This window comes from Gymnodraco acuticeps, unplaced genomic scaffold, assembly GCF_902827175.1.
Source record: "Gymnodraco acuticeps unplaced genomic scaffold, fGymAcu1.1, whole genome shotgun sequence".
NCBI lineage: Eukaryota > Metazoa > Chordata > Actinopteri > Perciformes > Bathydraconidae > Gymnodraco > Gymnodraco acuticeps.
Genome location: NW_022991025.1, coordinates 68,901 through 91,485, shown reverse-complemented (window position 1 = coordinate 91,485; position 22,585 = coordinate 68,901). Strand labels below are relative to the sequence as shown.

Genomic DNA, 22,585 nt, shown 5'->3' with positions numbered 1-22,585 from the left:
TTCAGGTGTATATCAGTATGTAGTGTCTCTACTTAAAGAGTCCTCTCCTGCTGATGTTCAGGTGTATATCAGTATGTAGTGTCTCTACTTTAAAGAGTCCTCTCCTGATGATGTTCAGGTGTATATCAGTATGTAGTGTCTCTACTTTAAAGAGTCCTCTCCTGCTGATGTTCAGGTGTATATCAGTATGTAGTGTCTCTACTTTAAAGAGTCCTCTCCTGCTGATGTTCAGGGTGTATATCAGTATGTAGTGTCTACTTTAAAGAGTCCTCTCCTGCTGATGTTCAGGTGTATATCAGTATGTAGTGTCTCTACTTTAAAGAGTCCTCTCCTGCTGATGTTCAGGTGTATATCAGTATGCAGTGTCTCCACTTTAAAGAGTCCTCTCCTGCTGATGTTCAGGTGTATATCAGTATGTAGTGTCTCTACTTTAAAGAGTCCTCTCCTGCTGATGTTCAGGTGTATATCAGTATGTAGTGTCTCTACTTTAAAGAGTCCTCTCCTGCTGATGTTCAGGTGTGTATCAGTATGTAGTGTCTCTACTTTAAAGAGTCCTCTCCTGCTGATGTTCAGGTGTATATCAGTATGTAGTGTCTCTACTTTAAAGAGTCCTCTCCTGCTGATGTTCAGGTGTATATCAGTATGTAGTGTCTCTACTTTAAAGAGTCCTCTCCTGCTGATGTTCAGGTGTATATCAGTATGTATTGTCTCTACTTTAAAGAGTCCTCTCCTGCTGATGTTCAGGTGTATATCACTATGTAGCGTCTCTACTTTAAAGAGTCCTCTCCTGCTGATGTTCAGGTGTATATCAGTAGTGTCTCTACTTTAAAGAGTCCTCTCCTGCTGATGTTCAGGTGTATATCAGTAGTGTCTCTACTTTAAAGAGTCCTCTCCTGCTGATGTTCAGGTGTATATCAGTAGTCTCTCTACTTTAAAGAGTCCTCTCCTGCTGATGTTCAGGTGTATATCAGTATGTAGTGTCTCTACTTTAAAGAGTCCTCTCCTGCTGATGTTCAGGTGTATATCAGTATGTAGTGTCTCTACTTTAAAGAGTCCTCTCCTGCTGATGTTCAGGTGTATATCAGTATGTAGTGTCTCTACTTTAAAGAGTCCTCTCCTGCTGATGTTCAGGTGTATATCAGTATGTAGTGTCTCTACTTTAAAGAGTCCTCTCCTGCTGATGTTCAGGTGTATATCAGTATGTAGTGTCTCTACTTTAAAGAGTCCTCTGAGCAGCCCACCAGGTATCGTGTCCACCAGATCACATTTTGGTTGCTGCTGACCAGTCGTTCTTTGTGCTTGTCGAGGTTGTAGTAGGACATGCAGAGCATGTTGAAGCTGAGGATCGGTAGGGTCCACTCGACGACAACTGCTTCACAGATATCACTGCAGAAAGCAACAGCAGCTTTCATTACTTCTGCACACACACACACACCACACACACACACACACACACACACACACACACACACACACACACACACACACACACACACACACAACACACACACACACACACACACACACACACACACACACACACACACACACACACACACCACACACAGACACACACACACACACACACACACACACACACACACACACACACACACACACACACATTATTTTTGAAGTTTGGAGCATTGGCACTACTTACTGTCTGTCCCAGAAAGCCATGCTGCACATCCTAGCAATGTTAACCAAAGTCCAGATAAAGAAAAAAGCCGGAGGGTGGATTTCTGGATTGCAAGACTCAGGACCGTGGGCATTCCTGCAGATGGAACAAAAAAACTGTGTAAATCAAAGTCAACTTTATTGTCAATCTTCTAGTGTACAGACAGAGAGATCGAAATACCGTTTCCCACTAAATCGACACGCCTACTGCTCTTCATCTTGGTTTTCACTTTGTTTGGTTAATTTGTTCTTGTTTTAATTCAGCAGGTGAATTTATATGTTCATAACATTGTGTGTGTGAGCTTAACTTGACAAAAATCAAAAAGGCCTGCTTTTTTAAACTGTAGTATGTGCTCCTGCACCCCATTTATTAGTTATGTTCTCACATTCCCCTTCACATCCATTAGTACTACAATTTAGATGCACAGTTTCTTGTAGAAGGTCTCAAATCCAAGAAATTCAACATGTGAATAATGGTACCTTTTAAAGAGGCTGACCACTGCGTACACGAGCCACGCCATGCACCAAATGTCCACGATAACCCAGAATCTCTCCGACCACCAGTCCATCGTCACCTCCAGAGGGAAGGACTCAGAAACATTCCTAGAGGAGGTCTGAAACAGAGCTGAGAGGAAACACACAGGTCTACTGAGTTCACATATACACCCGCTGTAATTAACATCCTCTCAGTGTCGATTATAATGTGTGTGTGTGTGTGTGTGTGTGTGTGTGTGTGGTCTAGCATTACTATACTTGTGGGGACCTAAATCTGTTTATTCAATCACCTGTGGGGACTCGCCTCCCTTATGGGGACATAATGGAGGTCCCCATAAGGGGAATCATTAATTTTAGGGTGAAGACTTGGTTAGGGTTAGGGTTAGGGTTAGGCATGTGTTGGTTAAGGTTAAGGTTAGGATAAGTCTCCAGCAAATGCATATAATTCAATGTAATGTCCCCTGAAGTGATGTATACATGGTATGTGTGTGCGTGTGTGTGTGTGTGTGTGTGTGTGTGTGTGTATGTGTGTGTGTGTGTGTGTGTGTGTGTGTGTGTGTGTGTGTGTGTGTGTGTGTGTGTATGTGTTTCTAAAAGGCCTCATAGCTTCAGTGGCCTCCTGCCAGGTCAAGTTCTTGTCCTCGAATGACTTTCACGGCAAAGATATTTCAGTAATTAAAGTACACGTGCCGACTAAAGACTCCACGTGGCATTTTTAATCAACAATAGCAATTCACGACTATATGCAACAGTTAAAACTGAAATAACATCTGTGTGCATCCACTAAATAATGTAAGGCTTCATTAATCTTTGCTTTTTTTTAACATACATTTTTTAACACCAAAGCACAATCTGAATATTTGAACCTGTACATTTTGTAAATTTAATTTAACTTCTGTTTTTATATTCTCTTGACTGCTTTTATTTGTTGATTTGAATGAAGCATGCAGACTTCACACGTACAACAACTCTTATTTTTAAAATACCAAACAGAAGGCCAGGTTTTATATATATATTTTTTAAAAACACATACATTCTTACCAGAGGTGGGAAGTAGTGGAGTACAAATACTTTGTTACTGTATTTAAGTACCTTTTTCTGGTATCAGTACTTTACTCCACTACTTATCTTTCTGACGACTTTTTACTTTGACTTCTTACATTTTGAACTCAAATACCTGTACTTTCTACTTCTTACATGTTGAACACAAATACCTGTACTTTCTACTTCTCACATGTTGAACACAAATACCTGTACTTTCTACTTCTTACATGTTGAACTCAAATACCTGTACTTTCTACTTCTTACATGTTGAACTCAAATACCTGTACTTTCTACTTCTTACATGTTGAACTCAAATACCTGTACTTTCTACTTCTTACATGTTGAACACAATACCTGTACTTTCTACTTCTCACATGTTGAACACAAATACCTGTACTTTCTACTTCTCACATGTTGAACACAAATACCTGTACTTTCTACTTCTTACATGTTGAACACAAATACCTGTACTTTCTACTTCTTACATGTTGAACTCAAATACCTGTACTTTCTACTTCTTACATGTTGAACTCAAATACCTGTACTTTCTACTTCTTACATGTTGAACTCAAATACCTGTACTTTCTACTTCTTACATGTTGAACACAAATACCTGTACTTTCTACTTCTTACATGTTGAACACAAATACCTGTACTTTCTACTTCTCACATGTTGAACACAAATACCTGTACTTTCTACTTCTTACATGTTGAACTCAAATACCTGTACTTTCTACTTCTTACATGTTGAACTCAAATACCTGTACTTTCTACTTCTTACATGTTGAACTCAAATACCTGTACTTTCTACTTCTTACATGTTGAACACAAATACCTGTACTTTCTACTTCTTACATGTTGAACTCAAATACCTGTACTTTCTACTTCTTACATGTTGAACTCAAATACCTGTACTTTCTACTTCTTACATGTTGAACTCAAATACCTGTACTTTCTACTTCTTACATGTTGAACTCAAATACCTGTAACTTTCTACTTCTTACATGTTGAACACAAATACCTGTACTTTCTACTTCTTACATGTTGAATACAAATACCTGTACTTTCTACTTCTTACATGTTGAACTCAAATACCTGTACTTTCTACTTCTCACATGTTGAACACAAATACCTGTACTTTCTACTTCTTACATGTTGAACTCAAATACCTGTACTTTCTACTTCTTACATGTTGAACTCAAATACCTGTACTTTCTACTTCTTACATGTTGAACACAAATACCTGTACTTTCTACTTCTCACATGTTGAACTCAAATACCTGTACTTTCTACTTCTCACATGTTGAATACAAATACCTGACTTTCTACTTCTTACATGTTGAACACAAATACCTGTACTTTCTACTTCTTACATGTTGAACACAAATACCTGTACTTTCTACTTCTTACATGTTGAACTCAAATACCTGTACTTTCTACTTCTCACATGTTGAACACAAATACCTGTACTTTCTACTTCTTACATGTTGAACTCAAATACCTGTACTTTCTACTTCTTACATGTTGAACTCAAATACCTGTACTTTCTACTTCTTACATGTTGAACTCAAATACCTGTACTTTCTACTTCTCACATGTTGAATACAAATACCTGACTTTCTACTTCTTACATGTTGAACTCAAATACCTGTACTTTCTACTTCTTACATGTTGAACACAAATACCTGTACTTTCTACTTCTTACATGTTGAACTCAAATACCTGTACTTTCTACTTCTTACATGTTGAACACAAATACCTGTACTTTCTACTTCTCACATGTTGAACTCAAATACCTGTACTTTCTACTTCTTACATGTTGAACTCAAATACCTGTACTTTCTACTTCTTACATGCTGAACTCAAATACCTGTACTTTCTACTTCTTACATGTTGAACTCAAATACCTGTACTTTCTACTTCTTACATGTTGAACTCAAATACCTGTACTTTCTACTTCTTACATGTTGAACTCAAATACCTGTACTTTCTACTTCTTACATGTTGAACACAAATACCTGTACTTTCTACTTCTCACATGTTGAACACAAATACCCGACTTTCTACTTCTTACATGTTGAACACAAATACCTGTACTTTCTACTTCTTACATGTTGAACTCAAATACCTGTACTTTCTACTTCTCACATGTTGAACACAAATACCTGTACTTTCTACTTCTTACATGTTGAACACAAATACCTGTACTTTCTACTTCTTACATGTTGAACTCAAATACCTGTACTTTCTACTTCTCACATGTTGAACACAAATACCTGTACTTTCTACTTCTCACATGTTGAATACAAATACCTGACTTTCTACTTCTTACATGTTGAACTCAAATACCTGTACTTTCTACTTCTCACATGTTGAACACAAATACCCGACTTTCTACTTCTTACATGTTGAACACAAATACCTGTACTTTCTACTTCTCACATGTTGAACACAAATACCTGTACTTTCTACTTCTCACATGTTGAACACAAATACCTGTACTTTCTACTTCTTACATGTTGAACCCAAATACCCGACTTTCTACTTCTTACATGTTGAACACAAATACCTGTACTTTCTACTTCTTACATGTTGAACACAAATACCTGTACTTTCTACTTCTCACATGTTGAACACAAATACCTGTACTTTCTACTTCTTACATGTTGAACACAAATACCTGTACTTTCTACTTCTTACATGTTGAACACAAATACCTGTACTTTCTACTTCTTACATGTTGAACACAAATACCTGGTACTTTCTACTTCTTACATGTTGAACACAAATACCTGTACTTTCTACTTCTTACATGTTGAACTCAAATACCTGTACTTTCTACTTCTTACATGTTGAACACAAATACCTGTACTTTCTACTTCTTACATGTTGAACTCAATACCTGTACTTTCTACTTCTTACATGTCGAACACAAATACCTGTACTTTCTACTTCTTACATGTTGAACACAAATACCTGTACTTTCTACTTCTTACATGTTGGAACTCAAATACCTGTACTTTCTACTCTTACATGTTGAACTCAAATACCTGTACTTTCTACTTCTTACATGTTGAACTCAAATACCTGTACTTTCTACTTCTTACATGTTTGAACTCAAATACTTGTACTTTCTACTTCTTACATGTTGAACACAAATACCTGTACTTTCTACTTCTTACATGTTGAACACAAATACCTGTACTTTCTACTTCTTACATGTTGAACACAAATACCTGTACTTTCTACTTCTTACATGTTGAACTCAAATACCTGTACTTTCTACTTCTTACATGTTGAACTCAAATACCTTGTACTTTCTACTTCTTACATGTTGAACTCAAATACCTGTACTTTCTACTTCTTACATGTTGAACTCAAATACCTGTACTTTCTACTTCTTACATGTTGAACTCAAATACCTGTACTTTCTACTTCTTACATGTTGAACTCAAATACTTGTACTTTCTACTTCTTACATGTTGAACCCAAATACCTGTACTTTCTACTTCTTACATGTTGAACTCAAATACCTGTACTTTCTACTTCTTACATGTTGAACTCAATACCTGTACTTTCTACTTCTTACATGTTGAACCCAAATACCTGTACTTTCTACTTCTTACATGTTGAACTCAAATACCTGTACTTTCTACTTCTTACATGTTGAACTCAAATACTGTACTTTCTACTTCTTACATGTTGAACTCAAATACCTTGTACTTTCTACTTCTTACATGTTGAACACAAATACCTGTACTTTCTACTTCTTACATGTTGAACACAAATACCTGTACTTTCTACTTCTTACATGTTGAACTCAAATACCTGTACTTTCTACTTCTTACATGTTGAACTCAAATACCTGTACTTTCTACTTCTTACATGTTGAACTCAAATACCTGTACTTTCTACTTCTTACATGTTGAACTCAAATACCTGTACTTTCTACTTCTTACATGTTGAACTCAATACCTGTACTTACTTCTTACATGTTGAACACAAATACCTGTACTTTCTACTTCTTACATGTTGAACTCAAATACCTGTACTTTCTACTTCTTACATGTTGAACTCAAATACCTGTACTTTCTACTTCTTACATGTTGAACTCAAATACCTGTACTTTCTACTTCTTACATGTTGAACTCAAATACCTGTACTTTCTACTTCTCTCATTTTCCAAACAGCTGGTTCCTTAGTCTGAATGTGTGTTTGATGCGTGATCATTATTCTTTAGAGTCATTGCGTGCCTATTGATTTGAACACGATCCGTGTATCCATCATTTCCTGGTCTTCTCTAAAGAAGAGGGACCAATGGAAACGTTGTCATGTTGCCGTTGTTCAGCATGGAAACATTCATTAGCTAACAATGACATTATTGTTCTATTGATATAAAGGGAGGTCAGGTACTCTTTAAAGCAGCTGCTAGTTATGGGTACTTTTTACTGAAGTACATTTCAAAGCCTCTTTACTTTCACTTGAGTAAAGAAGTTTAGTCAGTACTTCTACTTTCACCAGAGTATTTTTAAACACGAGTATCTGTACTTCTACTTGAGTAAAGGATGTGTGTACTTTTGCCATCTCTGATTCTAACCTCTGATCATGACCTTGTTCTGATATCATTTCTTATTGTAACACCCAGTAGGAGTGACTCACCATTGGGCACGCTGCTGTCCTTGGCTAGGTAACTGAAGATGTCTGAGATCACCTGAGAGATGAGGGCCAACGCGATGCTCCCGGTGTGTGTCACTGCATGTTCAATATTCCTCACAGAGACGGGAGACATCTTGAACCTCCGCTCAGAGACGACAACTCAAACTGTGAAGCACAATATTTGTCACCTTAATCTAATATGGTGGACTTTGGATTGATGCATGTACTTTCCAATTTTATAGCAGGTTATCCGTTTGATTACACTTATCATTGCCCTGTAATCGGCGTGTGTCGGTGTATGCAGGGTTGAGAGGGTTACTTAAAGAGGCCCTATTCTGCTTTTTGGGGTTATCCCTTCCCCATAGTGTGTTATATAGGTTTTAGTGCATGTAAATGGTCTGCAAGGGCTAAAATCAGAGGTCCCAGAGGGATGCCATAATAGGGCTCCTTTAAAATTCACATCAGTTTTGATCTTTATGCACTAAAATATGATTAAATAACCATTTTTTCAATAATCTTAATAACCCACCATTTGTCCAGCGTAGTATAATTCGGATTTCCTTCCAAAACCCTTAAAATAAATATAGAGAAACTTCCTTTTTACGTCCATTTATTTGTAAAAGAAAAAGCTGTACAGTCATTGTTAACAGAAGGCTTTAAATGAACACATTTTTTGCAGTATTAACACATGGACCACAGTATCTATAGTTCAGATAGGGAGGCGTGTGGCGCAGTGGGTTAGTGCACCGATCTTCGAATCAGAGGATAGCAAGTTCAAACCCCACTGCAGTCAGCATGTCGTTGTGTCCCTGAGACACTTCACCCCAAATTGCTCGTGTGGGGATTGTCCACAGTGTTGAGTATGTAAGTCGCTTTGGATAAAAGCGTCTAACAAGTAACATGTGATGTATTCAGCGAAAGAGTTTTCTTTGCTTTAATGCAATTTCCACAGGTGACTGGCTGGGTCCACTGTACAGCGGCCGTTTGCAATGCTTCCATACGACCAGAGTGATGCGAGCCACCAACATAATGCAGGAAATAGCGAGGATCACAGCTGTTAGAGGAGGAAGAGGAGATTAAGTATCAGAAATTGTGTGTTGTTTTAACTTCTCGCTGTTTTAAAGGTCCCATGGCCATTTCTACTGATCATAATTCCATAGTTCAGGTCTACTAGAATAGATTTACATTGTGCATTGTTCCAAACTCACATTGGTTTCTCACAGCATCTCTATATAGTCTGTGATTCACTCTCTGTCCTACACGGCTTGTTGGAGCTCCTGCCCCCCCCCCCCCATCCCTGAGCCCAGTGTGCTCTGATTGGTCGGGACGTTGCGAGGCTCGCTGCTCAGTGAGCTGGCTTACTGGTGTGGTTCCGGGTTCGGCGATACAGCGATACAGCGAGACAGCGCGAAACTCATCCTGAGCACACAACACACACCACACACACACACCACACACACACACACACACACACACACACACAACACACACACAACACACACACATACACACACACACACACACACTCACACACACACACACACACACACCACACACAACACACACACACACACACACACACACAACACACCCCACACACACACCACACACACACACACACCCGAAGTAAACACAATAAGTGTGGCTTGATACTGAGTAAGAAAAAGGTTTATAACGCTGTGAGAATGGGTCTGCGGAGAGCATTTCTCCACCATCCCAACTCGTCTATTACCAACCAGGGAGCTCTATGCAAGTCAATGGGACTCCCTGTTAGTTGAACATTTATGCTAAAGGTCCTGGTGTGTGAGGAGCTCCGCGGATTGGTCCATTTTGGTCCCGGGAACCGCATGACAACAAATGGATAAAGAGAAATGTCCAACGAGGCGTTCTGGGGCAGCACAGACAGGTCTTCTCTGTGTTAGAGTTTTACTCGCTACAGGGTGCACTTTGAGGGTTTGTGACTCTGCAGACCGTTTACATGCAGAACAACCTTCATAACACAAGGGGACGGGTAAGAACCAGAAAAGAATGACATGGGACCTTTAAAGGTCACCTGTTATGCAAAATCCACTATTTCATGTCTTTTCTACACAACATGTGTCCCCTCCAGAGGTCGCGTTAACCGAATATTTTCCGTCTATGACGGATTTTTTTTAACAATGACGGAAAAATCTGAAAGCCGTCCGTCATTTTGAGAGATTAGAACAAACTCAGAACAGCGCCGAAGTTTCCCCGCAGCGGTATTATGCCGTGTTATGTATGCCCGCCCAAAAGGAAATTATATCGTTTCCAAACCTAACTTTGCCGAACAGATCAACAAAAGTATTTGCTTTACGCTTTGCGCATGCATAACACGGCGCTAACAGATCACGAGCGAGCGTCCACCCCCCGTTGACAGTTCACGAGCGTGCTCTCTCCGCCCCCCAGCCCCCCGGCAGGGTTGTGTACAGGCCGACGGGTAATAATGATTTTGACGGAAATGTTGCGATCCTGTCCGTCAAAATGACAAAGTCTAGCGCTACCTCTGGTCCCCTCTGTGTGAAGAGACTCTGAAAGTTTCAGGAACAAAGATTCTCTCTCTTTTTGATCCATTTCTATAAAAACCTGTCTGAAAATGAGCTGATCAGATTTTGGCCACTTGATGATGTCATAACGATGTGTTGGCTTGTGTAACCATTAGCCAATCAGCAACCAAGGTACCCCCCCCCCCCCTTATCACCTGAATCTCCTCCTAGAGCACCATTGAGTTCTTTGTAACCAGATCTCTCTCAGAGGGGCGTGGGGAGGGGCTCCTTCTTTTCATCTGAAGCAGTGTTTCTCAAAGTGTGTATATCTGAGACCTGTAATATTTTGATGAAAAACAGTATAATAGGAGACCTTTAAATGTCAAACAGTACCTTCAAAGATGTAAATGTCACTTTGAGTAGTGGCAGAGTTTTCCAGAGTGCCTGTCAGCCACAGGATCACCACGGGGTAGATGGTAACGATATATCGCACATGCTCGTCAACGTAGAAGTTCTCTAACAGGAACCTGGGAGTCACAGACAGAGGGGGGAAGTAGTAGAGTGCAAATACTTCGTTACTGTACTTAAGTACATTTTTAAATACACTTTACTCCACTACTTATTTTTCTGACGACTTTTACTTCTTACATTTTGAACACAAATAACTGTACTTTCTACTTCTTACATGTTGAACTCAAATACCTGTACTTTCTACTTCTCACATGTTGAACTCAAATACCTGTACTTTCTACTTCTTACATGTTGAACGCAAATACCTGTACTTTCTACTTCTCACATGTTGAACTCAAATACCTGTACTTTCTACTTCTTACATGTTGAACTCAAATACCTGTACTTTCTACTTCTTACATGTTGAACTCAAATACCTGTACTTTCTACTTCTTACATGTTGAACCCAAATACCTGTACTTTCTACTTCTTACATGTTGAACACAAATACCTGTACTTTCTACTTCTTACATGTTGAACACAAATACCTGTACTTTCTACTTCTTACACTTTGAACACAAATACCTGTACTTTCTACTTCTTACATGTTGAACACAAATACCTGTACTTTCTACTTCTTACATGTTGAACACAAATACCTGTACTTTCTACTTCTTACATGTTGAACACAAATACCTGTACTTTCTACTTCTTACACTTTGAACTCAAATACCTGTACTTTCTACTTCTTACATGTTGAACCCAAATACCTGTACTTTCTACTTCTTACATGTTGAACTCAAATACCTGTACTTTCTACTTCTTACACTTTGAACACAAATACCCTGTACTTTCTACTTCTTACATGTTGAACTCAAATACCTGTACTTTCTACTTCTTACACTTTGAACACAAATACCTGTACTTTCTACTTCTTACATGTTGAACTCAAATACCTGTACTTTCTACTTCTCACATATTGAACTCAAATACCTGTACTTTCTACTTCTTACATGTTGAACTCAAATACCTGTACTTTCTACTTCTCACATGTTGAACACAAATACCTGTACTTTCTACTTCTTACATGTTGAACACAAATACCTGTACTTTCTACTTCTTACACTTTGAACACAAATACCTGTACTTTCTACTTCTCACATGTTGAACACAAATACCTGTACTTTCTACTTCTTACATGTTGAACACAAATACCTGTACTTTCTACTTCTTACATGTTGAACACAAATACCTGTACTTTCTACTTCTTACACTTTGAACACAAATACCTGTACTTTCTACTTCTCACATGTTGAACACAATACCTGTACTTTCTACTTCTTACATGTTGAACTCAAATACCTGTACTTTCTACTTCTTACATGTTGAACTCAAATACCTGTACTTTCTACTTCTCTCATTTCCCAAACAGCTGGTTCCTTTAGTCTGAATGTGTGTTTGATGCGTGATCATTATTCTTTAGAGTCATTGCGTGCCTATTGATTTGAACACGATCCGTGTATCCATCATTTCCTGGTCTTCTCTAAAGAAGAGGGACCAATGGAAACGTTGTCATGTTGCCGTTGTTCAGCATGGAAACATTCATTAGCTAACAATGACATTATTGTTCTATTAATATAAAGGGAGGTCAGGTACTCTTTAAAGCAGCTGCTAGTTATGGGTACTTTTTACTGAAGTACATTTCAAAGCCTCTTTACTTTGACTTGAGGAAAGAAGTTTAGTCAGAGTATTTTTAAACACGAGTATCTGTACTTACTTGAGTAAAGGATGTGTGTACTTTTGCCATATCTGGTCACAGACAGATAGCAGCAGGGGGTCAGACTCACCAGACCAACAGCTCCATCAGAAGCAGCAGCAGCGCCAGCATCGCACATTCACATTTAGACGTTTCTGTCTGATGCTGCAAGAACATCGTCAGGTTCAGCAGAGTGGAGAGAGTCCCCCATGTAGCATATACTGCCCCAACATTCTGTACCTGAATCAAGGAGAGAATGATATCAGTATGTAGTGTCTCTACTTTAAAGAGTCCTCTCCTGCTGATGTTCAGGTGTATATCAGTATGTAGTGTCTCTACTTTAAAGAGTCCTCTCCTGCTGATGTTCAGGTGTATATCAGTATGTAGCGTCTCTACTTTAAAGAGTCCTCTCCTGCTGATGTTCAGGTGTATATCAGTATGTAGTGTCTTTACTTTAAAGAGTCCTCTCCTGCTGATTTTCAGGTGTATATCAATATGTAGTGTCTCTACTTTAAAGAGTCCTCTCCTGCTGATGTTCAGGTGTATATCAGTATGTAGCGTCTCTACTTTAAAGAGTCCTCTCCTGTGATGTTCAGGTGTATATCAGTATGTAGTGTCTCTACTTTAAAGAGTCCTCTCCTGCTGATGTTCAGGTGCATATCAGTATGTAGTGTCTCTACTTTAAAGAGTCCTCTCCTGCTGATGTTCAGGTGTATATCAGTATGTAGTGTCTCTACTTTAAAGAGTCCTCTCCTGCTGATGTTCAGGTGCATATCAGTATGTAGTGTCTCTACTTTAAAGAGTCCTCTCCTGCTGATGTTCAGGTGTATATCAGTATGTAGCGTCTCTACTTTAAAGAGTCCTCTCCTGCTGATGTTCAGGTGTATATCAGTATGTAGCGTCTCTACTTTAAAGAGTCCTCTCCTGCTGATGTTCAGGTGTATATCAGTATGCAGTGTCTCTACTTTAAAGAGTCCTCTCCTGCTGATGTTCAGGTGTATATCAGTATGTAGTGTCTCTACTTTAAAGAGTCCTCTCCTGCTGATGTTTAGGTGTATATCAGTATGTAGTGTCTCTACTTTAAAGAGTCCTCTCCTGCTGATGTTCAGGTGTATATCAGTATGTAGTGTCTCTACTTTAAAGAGTCCTCTCCTGCTGATGTTCAGGTGTATATCAGTATGTAGCGTCTCTACTTTAAAGAGTCCTCTCCTGCTGATGTTCAGGTGTATATCAGTATGTAGTGTCTTTACTTTAAAGAGTCCTCTCCTGCTGATTTTCAGGTGTATATCAATATGTAGTGTCTCTACTTTAAAGAGTCCTCTCCTGCTGATGTTCAGGTGTATATCAGTATGTAGCGTCTCTACTTTAAAGAGTTCCTCTCCTGTGATGTTCAGGTGTATATCAGTATGTAGTGTCTCTACTTTAAAGAGTCCTCTCCTGCTGATGTTCAGGTGCATATCAGTATGTAGTGTCTCTACTTTAAAGAGTCCTCTCCTGCTGATGTTCAGGTGTATATCAGTATGTAGTGTCTCTACTTTAAAGAGTCCTCTCCTGCTGATGTTCAGGTGCATATCAGTATGTAGTGTCTCTACTTTAAAGAGTCCTCTCCTGCTGATGTTCAGGTGTATATCAGTATGTAGCGTCTCTACTTTAAAGAGTCCTCTCCTGCTGATGTTCAGGTGTATATCAGTATGTAGCGTCTCTACTTTAAAGAGTCCTCTCCTGCTGATGTTCAGGTGTATATCAGTATGCAGTGTCTCTACTTTAAAGAGTCCTCTCCTGCTGATGTTCAGGTGTATATCAGTATGTAGTGTCTCCTACTTTAAAGAGTCCTCTCCTGCTGATGTTCAGGTGTATATCAGTATGTAGTGTCTCTACTTTAAAGAGTCCTCTCCTGCTGATGTTCAGGTGTATATCAGTATGTAGTGTCTCTACTTTAAAGAGTCCTCTCATGCTGATGTTCAGGTGTATATCAGTATGTAGTGTCTCTACTTTAAAGAGTCCTCTCCTGCTGATGTTCAGGGTGTATATCAGTATGTAGTGTCTCTACTTTAAAGAGTCCTCTCCTGCTGATGTTCAGGTGCATATCAGTATATAGTGTCTCTACTTTAAAGAGTCCTCTCCTGCTGATGTTCAGGTGTATATCAGTATGTAGTGTCTCTACTTTAAAGAGTCCTCTCCTGCTGATGTTCAGGTGTATATCAGTATGTAGCGTATCTACTTTAAAGGAGTCCTCTCCTGCTGATGTTTCAGGTGGTATATCAGTATGTAGTGTCTTTACTTTAAAGAGTCCTCTCCTGCTGATTTTCAGGTGTATATCAATATGTAGTGTCTCTACTTTAAAGAGTCCTCTCCTGCTGATGTTCAGGTGTATATCAGTATGTAGCGTCTCTACTTTAAAGAGTCCTCTCCTGTGATGTTCAGGTGTATATCAGTATGTAGTGTCTCTACTTTAAAGAGTCTTCTCCTGCTGATGTTCAGGTGCATATCAGTATGTAGTGTCTCTACTTTAAAGAGTCCTCTCCTGCTGATGTTCAGGTGTATATCAGTATGTAGTGTCTCTACTTTAAAGAGTCCTCTCCTGCTGATGTTCAGGTGCATATCAGTATGTAGCGTCTCTACTTTAAAGAGTCCTCTCCTGCTGATGTTCAGGTGTATATCAGTATGTAGCGTCTCTACTTTAAAGAGTCCTCTCCTGCTGATGTTCAGGTGTATATCAGTATGTAGCGTCTCTACTTTAAAGAGTCCTCTCCTGCTGATGTTCAGGTGTATATCAGTATGCAGTGTCTCTACTTTAAAGAGTCCTCTCCTGCTGATGTTCAGGTGTATATCAGTATGTAGTGTCTCTACTTTAAAGAGTCCTCTCCTGCTGATGTTCAGGTGTATATCAGTATGTAGTGTCTCTACTTTAAAGAGTCCTCTCCTGCTGATGTTCAGGTGTATATCAGTATGTAGTGTCTCTACTTTAAAGAGTCCTCTCATGCTGATGTTCAGGTGTATATCAGTATGTAGTGTCTCTACTTTAAAGAGTCCTCTCCTGCTGATGTTCAGGTGTATATCAGTATGTAGTGTCTCTACTTTAAAGAGTCCTCTCCTGCTGATGTTCAGGTGCATATCAGTATATAGTGTCTCTACTTTAAAGAGTCCTCTCCTGCTGATGTTCAGGTGTATATCAGTATGTAGTGTCTCTACTTTAAAGAGTCCTCTCATGCTGATGTTCAGGTGTATATCAGTATGTAGTGTCTCTACTTTAAAGAGTCCTCTCCTGCTGATGTTCAGGTGTATATCAGTATGTAGTGTCTCTACTTTAAAGAGTCCTCTCCTTCTGATGTTCAGGTGTATATCAGTATGTAGTGTCTCTACTTTAAAGAGTCCTCTCCTGCTGATGTTCAGGTGTATATCAGTATGTAGTGTCTCTACTTTAAAGAGTCCTCTCCTGCTGATGTTCAGGTGTATATCAGTATGTAGTGTCTCTACTTTAAAGAGTCCTCTCCTGCTGATGTTCAGGTGTATATCAGTATGTAGTGTCTCTACTTTAAAGAGTCCTCTCCTGCTGATGTTCAGGTGTATATCAGTATGTAGTGTCTCTACTTTAAAGAGTCCTCTCATGCTGATGTTCAGGTGTATATCAGTATGTAGTGTCTCTACTTTAAAGAGTCCTCTCCTGCTGATGTTCAGGTGTATATCAGTATGTAGTGTCTCTACTTTAAAGAGTCCTCTCCTGCTGATGTTCAGGTGTATATCAGTATGTAGTTGTCTCTACTTTAAGAGTCCTCTCCTGCTGATGTTCAGGTGTATATCAGTATGTAGTGTCTCTACTTTAAAGAGTCCTCTCCTGCTGATGTTCAGGTGTATATCAGTATGTAGTGTCTCTACTTTAAAGAGTCCTCTCCTGCTGATGTTCAGGTGTATATCAGTATGTAGTGTCTCTACTTTAAAGAGTCCTCTCCTGATGATGTTCAGGTGTATATCAGTATGTAGTGTCTCTACTTTAAAGAGTCCTCTCCTGCTGATGTTCAGGTGTATATCAGTATGTAGTGTCTCTACTTTAAAGAGTCCTCTCCTGATGATGTTCAGGTGTATATCAGTATGTAGTGTCTCTACTTTAAAGAGTCCTCTCCTGCTGATGTTCAGGTGTATATCAGTATGTAGTGTCTCTACTTTAAAAGAGTCCTCTCCTGCTGATGTTCAGATGTATATCAGTATGTAGTGTCACTACTTTAAAGAGTCCTCTCCTGCTGATGTTCAGGTGTATATCAGTATGTAGTGTCTCTACTTAAAGAGTCCTCTCCTGCTGATGTTCAGGTGTATATCAGTACGTAGTGTCTCTACTTTAAAGAGTCCTCTCCTGCTGGTGTTCAGGTGTATATCAGTATGTAGTGTCTCTACTTTAAAGAGTCCTCTCCTGCTGATGTTCAGGGTGTATATCAGTATGTAGTGTCTCTACTTTAAAGAGTCCTCTCCTGCTGATGTTCAGGTGTATATCAGTATGTAGTGTCTCTACTTTAAAGAGTCCTCTCCTGCTGATGTTCAGGTGTATATCAGTATGTAGTGTCTCTACTTTAAGAGTCCTCTCCTGCTGATGTTCAGGTGTATATCAGTATGTAGTGTCTCTACTTTAAAGAGTCCTCTCCTGCTGATGTTCAGGTGTATATCAGTATGTAGTGTCTCTACTTAAAGAGTCATTCATGTACAATGTGTTGGAGTGCTAGCCAGTGGTGCATAAACAAATCCTAAAACCCAGAAATAACTTTCACCACTTCCTGTTCGCTCTTCTCAATCTTTTGAACTTTTGGATTTAGCCTTTTTCAGACCATTTACATGCATAAACCTATAGCTCACACTGCATTGAAAAGAAACCCAAAAAGCACAACATGGCCTCTCAAAAAGCATGTCAATATAAATATCCTCCAAATCCTGAAGACTTTGCGAGATACTCTGACTGCTCTAAGTGCTGCACAGGATGCTGCTGGTGTGTCACATGACCTTATCTGTGTTCTTTAATGTGAAGAGCAAAGCAGAGGGAACCAATCTGGAGGTTTTGCTGCAGCTTCCTCTAAACCTCCTAATCTCAGTCGGTCACCTTGTGCACGGCTTTACTCTGGACGTGTCGGAGAAAATTCACTCTTTAGATATGGGTGGTGGAGGAGCAGCTTCTTTAACCTCACAGTGAGTCAGCAGTAAGGGAGACTTAACAAATGCAAGGCTACCAACTGACTGATAACATGTCACTTTAAAGAAAGTAGTTTGACCATTTCAGAAATCTTTTTTTACTCCGAGAGTTGGTTGAGAGAACTGTCACCACTCTCATGTCTGCATATGTGAAGCAATAGCTAATGATAGCTAATAGCACAATTAACCTAGCACCTCTAAAGCTAACTTTACTCAATGTTTTATATGCAAGTATGTCTCTTGGCCAATTTCCCAGAGTCCTTTTGTGATTGTGTGATTGCCAGGCAAACAGAAAGGAAGCACCAAGACGAGAAATAGTCCTGCAATTACCTGTGTCTTTGTGTGTATTTTAAACAATTAAACAAAGGTGACAGCAGGTGTTCATTGGTGGGGTCTAGGAGATTTGGGTGGATTTTGGTTGTTGTTACCATTGGATAAAAACAACTGTTTACCCCTGGTCTTTATGTTAAGCTAATTAGCTGCAGATGTACCGTTATTTAATGTTAAAGTCATTCCTAATCCACATAAGAAAAGCATGTTGTGCTCTTTGCAACACAAGGGGGATTAAAACACAGTTAATGTTTAAGTATAGCAAAGGTTAAATGGTAGTCTGATGAAAGCCAGAGCTAAAACATGTCCTTAATTAACCTTAACTGGAGAAGCAGCGTTCAGTTATTATGCTCCAAATATCTGGAACCAACTCCCAGAAACCTGCAGGTCCGCTGCAACTCTGACTACTTTTAAATCCAGACTGAAGACTTTTCTTTTTGCCGCTGCTTTTAATTGAACTATTCACATCTTAAACTGCACTGTAACTTTGATCCATGTATTTTTTCTTTTAATGTTTATTTTATTATCTTGACTGATTTTAAATGCCATTTTCTTAATGTCTTTCATTTTTGTAAAGCACTTTGAATTACCTTGTGTTGAAAGGTGCTATATAAATAAACTTGCCTTGCCTTAACTACACTCTAACTCCAAAGAACACCATGTTTTTACTAGCGTTGTAATTGCAGCGTCTATAAACCAAACACTTCCAACCTTTTTTAACATGTTATTCCCTTTGAAGCCGTGCTGTGATGCAACAAAAATAATAAATGTCAAAGTCCGAACATCAGGAATGTTCCTATAAAACAATCGTTACCAGTATCCTGATGAGCCAGAGGTCTGTGTTGTGATATTTGTTCAGCCAGGCTCCGTAGATCTTCAGTCCATAGCAGGAGAAAAACAGGATCAGGTAGTGGCTGAGCGTCATGAATATGGAGGTTATCAGCACCGGCAGTAACAACCTACAGACAAGCAGATGTTAAAACTGCACAAGAGCATACAAATACATCATGCTTATTAGAAATAGACGACCAGAACTCACACACTCACTCTCTGTCAAGCAGAAACAACCACATAATGTTCAGGCAGTTCTTGATGATGAGAGAGACGTGAAATCCATAAGGCAGCACTGCAGGTGTGGTGTACAGCCAATCATACGCCGTCCTGCGGGGAAGCAAGGGTAATATTGGATACAACACACGAACAAAATGCGCCTGTCGGGAAATAATCTTTCATAAGTCAGAGCAACTGTTACTTTCTGGGCTTTTCCCTCTCCTGTAGTGAGTTCTATAGGTTTTAGTGCATGTAAATGGTCTGCAGACGCTAAAATCCCTGTGTTCTCCTCCATTGGACTCCTTTGTTTACTTCTGGAACATACTGACATCACAATGGAACACTTGCGCTCCTATTGGCTAGAGCTCCAACACATTGTATTTGATAGTTTAAGGGGCGGGACATCTCTAAGCGGTTGACCAATCACAACAGAGCTCTTGTTTTGGTTAGGAACATCCAAATATGGAGCTAATTTCAGGATGAAGTTATTTCTAATCAACGTTGCCTTTACACATTTTTGCAATTATCTCTCTTCGATTAGATATTATATTTGTCATTTTAATGTTTTTTATGCTTTACTGTCTTTTTTTAATGTTAGTTTTGATATGTTTTTTCCTGTTATTAGATAATAAATACATTTCTGAAAGCTGTGTTGTTTTGTAGTTTCAATCTTTGTTAAAAAAAGATTGTTTTTCGTGATATCGGCACTTTTTTAACAACTCCATAAAATGATATCGTTGACAGAACAAATCAGATTTCCGGTACACATCGAGCAGCGACAGTAGCTATTAAACATTTCAATTTATTGTAGATGATGTGTGAAAACACGACAGATTGCACTACCTTCTGCAGAGTCCCACTAAGAAGTATATGTACATGGCAAACATCCAAACATATAGGAAGTCCCACACAAACAGAGCCCACTGAGCAGGAGTTAAGGGGGTCGTATACTTCACTGTCACATCCTCTGTTGACTGCTTGAAAACGCCTGTGTTGAAATAGGCACAGTTTAGTATTTAAAACCATCATATTGTGCACAAAACAACTGATTTGGAGTATCTGATATCACTCACCTGATTTTGCCCCGAATCCAGATAGAGAGTTAAACGTAATTGAGACTAAAAAGGAGAAAAATCCAGCGAACATGAGCACAACGCGGGCCAAGCTGTGGTTCACCATGGTGATGGTCGCAGGTCAAAGTCCACACAGGGTATTTACAACCACTTTTACACCAAATATAACAAAATCACTCGTTTCTAGATATGTGAAAATCCACAGTTAGATCCATCCGCTTCAATAGTAAATCCAGGAGTCTGAAAAAAGGGACTGAAAGCACCTATCATTATGGTTTGCAATTATATGCTATAAATGGTGTCATCCCTTTTTATTGCCCTGCACTCATATTCTGTTATCTCTCCCGGTCATAAACAACCTGCTGGTTAAAGGGTAAAGAGTCAAAAGGGCAGTGGGAAGAGCATCATGACATCATTCAAACTAACTACATGTTTTTAAATCAGCAGGATGACCTGGATTGTCGCAAGTAAGCAAATATAGGGATGTCATTCTGTAAATAATAATAATAATAATGTAAATGTGGCATTTATTGAGTGTAAAGTCGTTCAGAGCGTAGTTAGAACACAAATCTATTTTACGTACCATTTATGTCAGGGGTGTCAAACTCCATTTCATCTCGGGCCACATTAACATTATGGATGCACTCAAAGGGCCGGTTGTAACTTTAAGACTATATAAAAAGACATATATAAATATTCAATATATATAAAATAACGTATTATATTACATTATTGCCTCTGCATTGGATTATTTTCGGATAGGGTAATAACTTCATAATTAACTACGTCTGAAAGCAGAAGTCTAGGGCAAATAATTGCAAGTCTTTTCAGTGAGAATGTCACAAAATGATTTAAGAAGAAAAGTCAAATTCTGGGAAAAAAAGAAAGTGACATTTTGAAAAAAAGGTAAATTCTGAGAAAAATGTAACATTTGAGATGCATTGTGGGACATGTAGTTTATGGGCAACGTGCTTCAGTAAATCGGCATTTAACCGTATAATAAACATATTATATTCTTTGCAAGCTCTTGTGGGGCCACAGAAAATGAAGTCACGGGCCGGATTTGGCCCCCCTGATTTATGTATTTAATATCAATACTTTTTAAGGAGTTATAACCTCAGTTTACCCGGAAATATAAATTCAGTTATTTTTTGTATTTATTTTTATTTTATTTCTAATTTAACTTCAAGAAAAATCACTCACACAAAAATGTAATTATGCAAAAAAAGAAATTGAGCATGAATGCATTGCTAAGTATTTCCAGCATTTAAAGAAACTATATGGTCAATAATATAACTTATGGCCCACAGTGAAAGTGTAAATTAACTGCAGGTGTGTGTGTGTGTGTGTGTGTGTGTGCGTGTGCGTGTGTGTGCGTGTGTGTGTGTGTGTGTGTGTGTGTGTGTGTGTGTGTGTGTGTGTGTGCACCTGCAGGTGTGTGTGCAGCTTTCCTCCACACAGGGGCGCTGTTGCCTGAGTCTCTTGAGACAGTATGGTCAATGTATTTTTTATTTACCTGTTAGTGAGTTCTACATGTCCTCTTGATAATTAAACATTTAAGTATAACTACGTTTCTCTACACTCTGGTTTCACTACTTTTACTTAAGTTAAAGAGCTTTTTGATGCACAGTCTCATGCTTTTAAATAATTGAAACCAACTTGAATCACTCAGTCTTGTGTCCCCTGTACATATAATCCAGTTATTCTGTGTTTGTGGACACTGCAGCTAAAGTTCAACCTCTCTAAAGGGGGCACTCAACCCAGGAAACCCCCACGCTGGTTTCCTCACCCGGCACACCAGATGCTGCCACGTGGTCTACTTAGGCTCTGCAATAATTAATGCACAGCTCGGATTAAAGGGTTTTATGGAGTCTTGCGCTCAAATATGTGGAAGTGTGGATGCAGAATGAGTCATAACACATGTGGGAGAAACAGCTCTTATGAAGTCAACAGTCTCTCTTCAGTGTGCGCGGCTACATTTACCAAAAGATCACTTAACACTGCTGTTGACTTTTAAAATATTCAGCTTTATTTCTGATGTGGTAATCCCACATTGTGTCTGCATGGCTCTTTTAAGTCCACTGACTGATTGCTGTGACCCGTAATGCTGGCAGAGGACAAGGCCCAATTTGTCGGCTGTTCGTCATCTAATAACCAAAATCATATCCAATTACACGCCCGCCATCTTTGATCACGTACACTATGAGAGATATGTGCACGAGGGGTATTATAGAGGATCACTGTCACTTTGGTAGCACATTATGATTCACTCTATGACTCATGTAGGGCTTGGCAGCAGTACATTCACACAGCGATAATGTCCAAACTCGGGTAAATATTGAGATGTTGTCGACATTTTATTGCCAGCAAGAAAAGCA

At 39.0% G+C, this 22,585-nt stretch overlaps 1 protein-coding gene across 1 annotated transcript; it reads right to left on the bottom strand.

Moving 5' to 3' along the window:
- Positions 1 to 8,465: 8,465 nt before the first annotated feature.
- Positions 8,466 to 20,512, bottom strand: LOC117559541. Its single transcript, XM_034236330.1, has 7 exons — positions 20,208 to 20,512; positions 19,978 to 20,122; positions 19,132 to 19,245; positions 18,899 to 19,043; positions 12,674 to 12,822; positions 10,770 to 10,903; positions 8,466 to 8,926 (listed from the first exon to the last, which is right to left on the bottom strand). Exons 1-7 carry the CDS (start codon positions 20,311 to 20,313, stop codon positions 8,784 to 8,786), a joined length of 936 nt encoding a protein of 311 aa, XP_034092221.1. The 5' UTR covers positions 20,314 to 20,512; the 3' UTR covers positions 8,466 to 8,783.
- Positions 20,513 to 22,585: the final 2,073 nt, after the last annotated feature.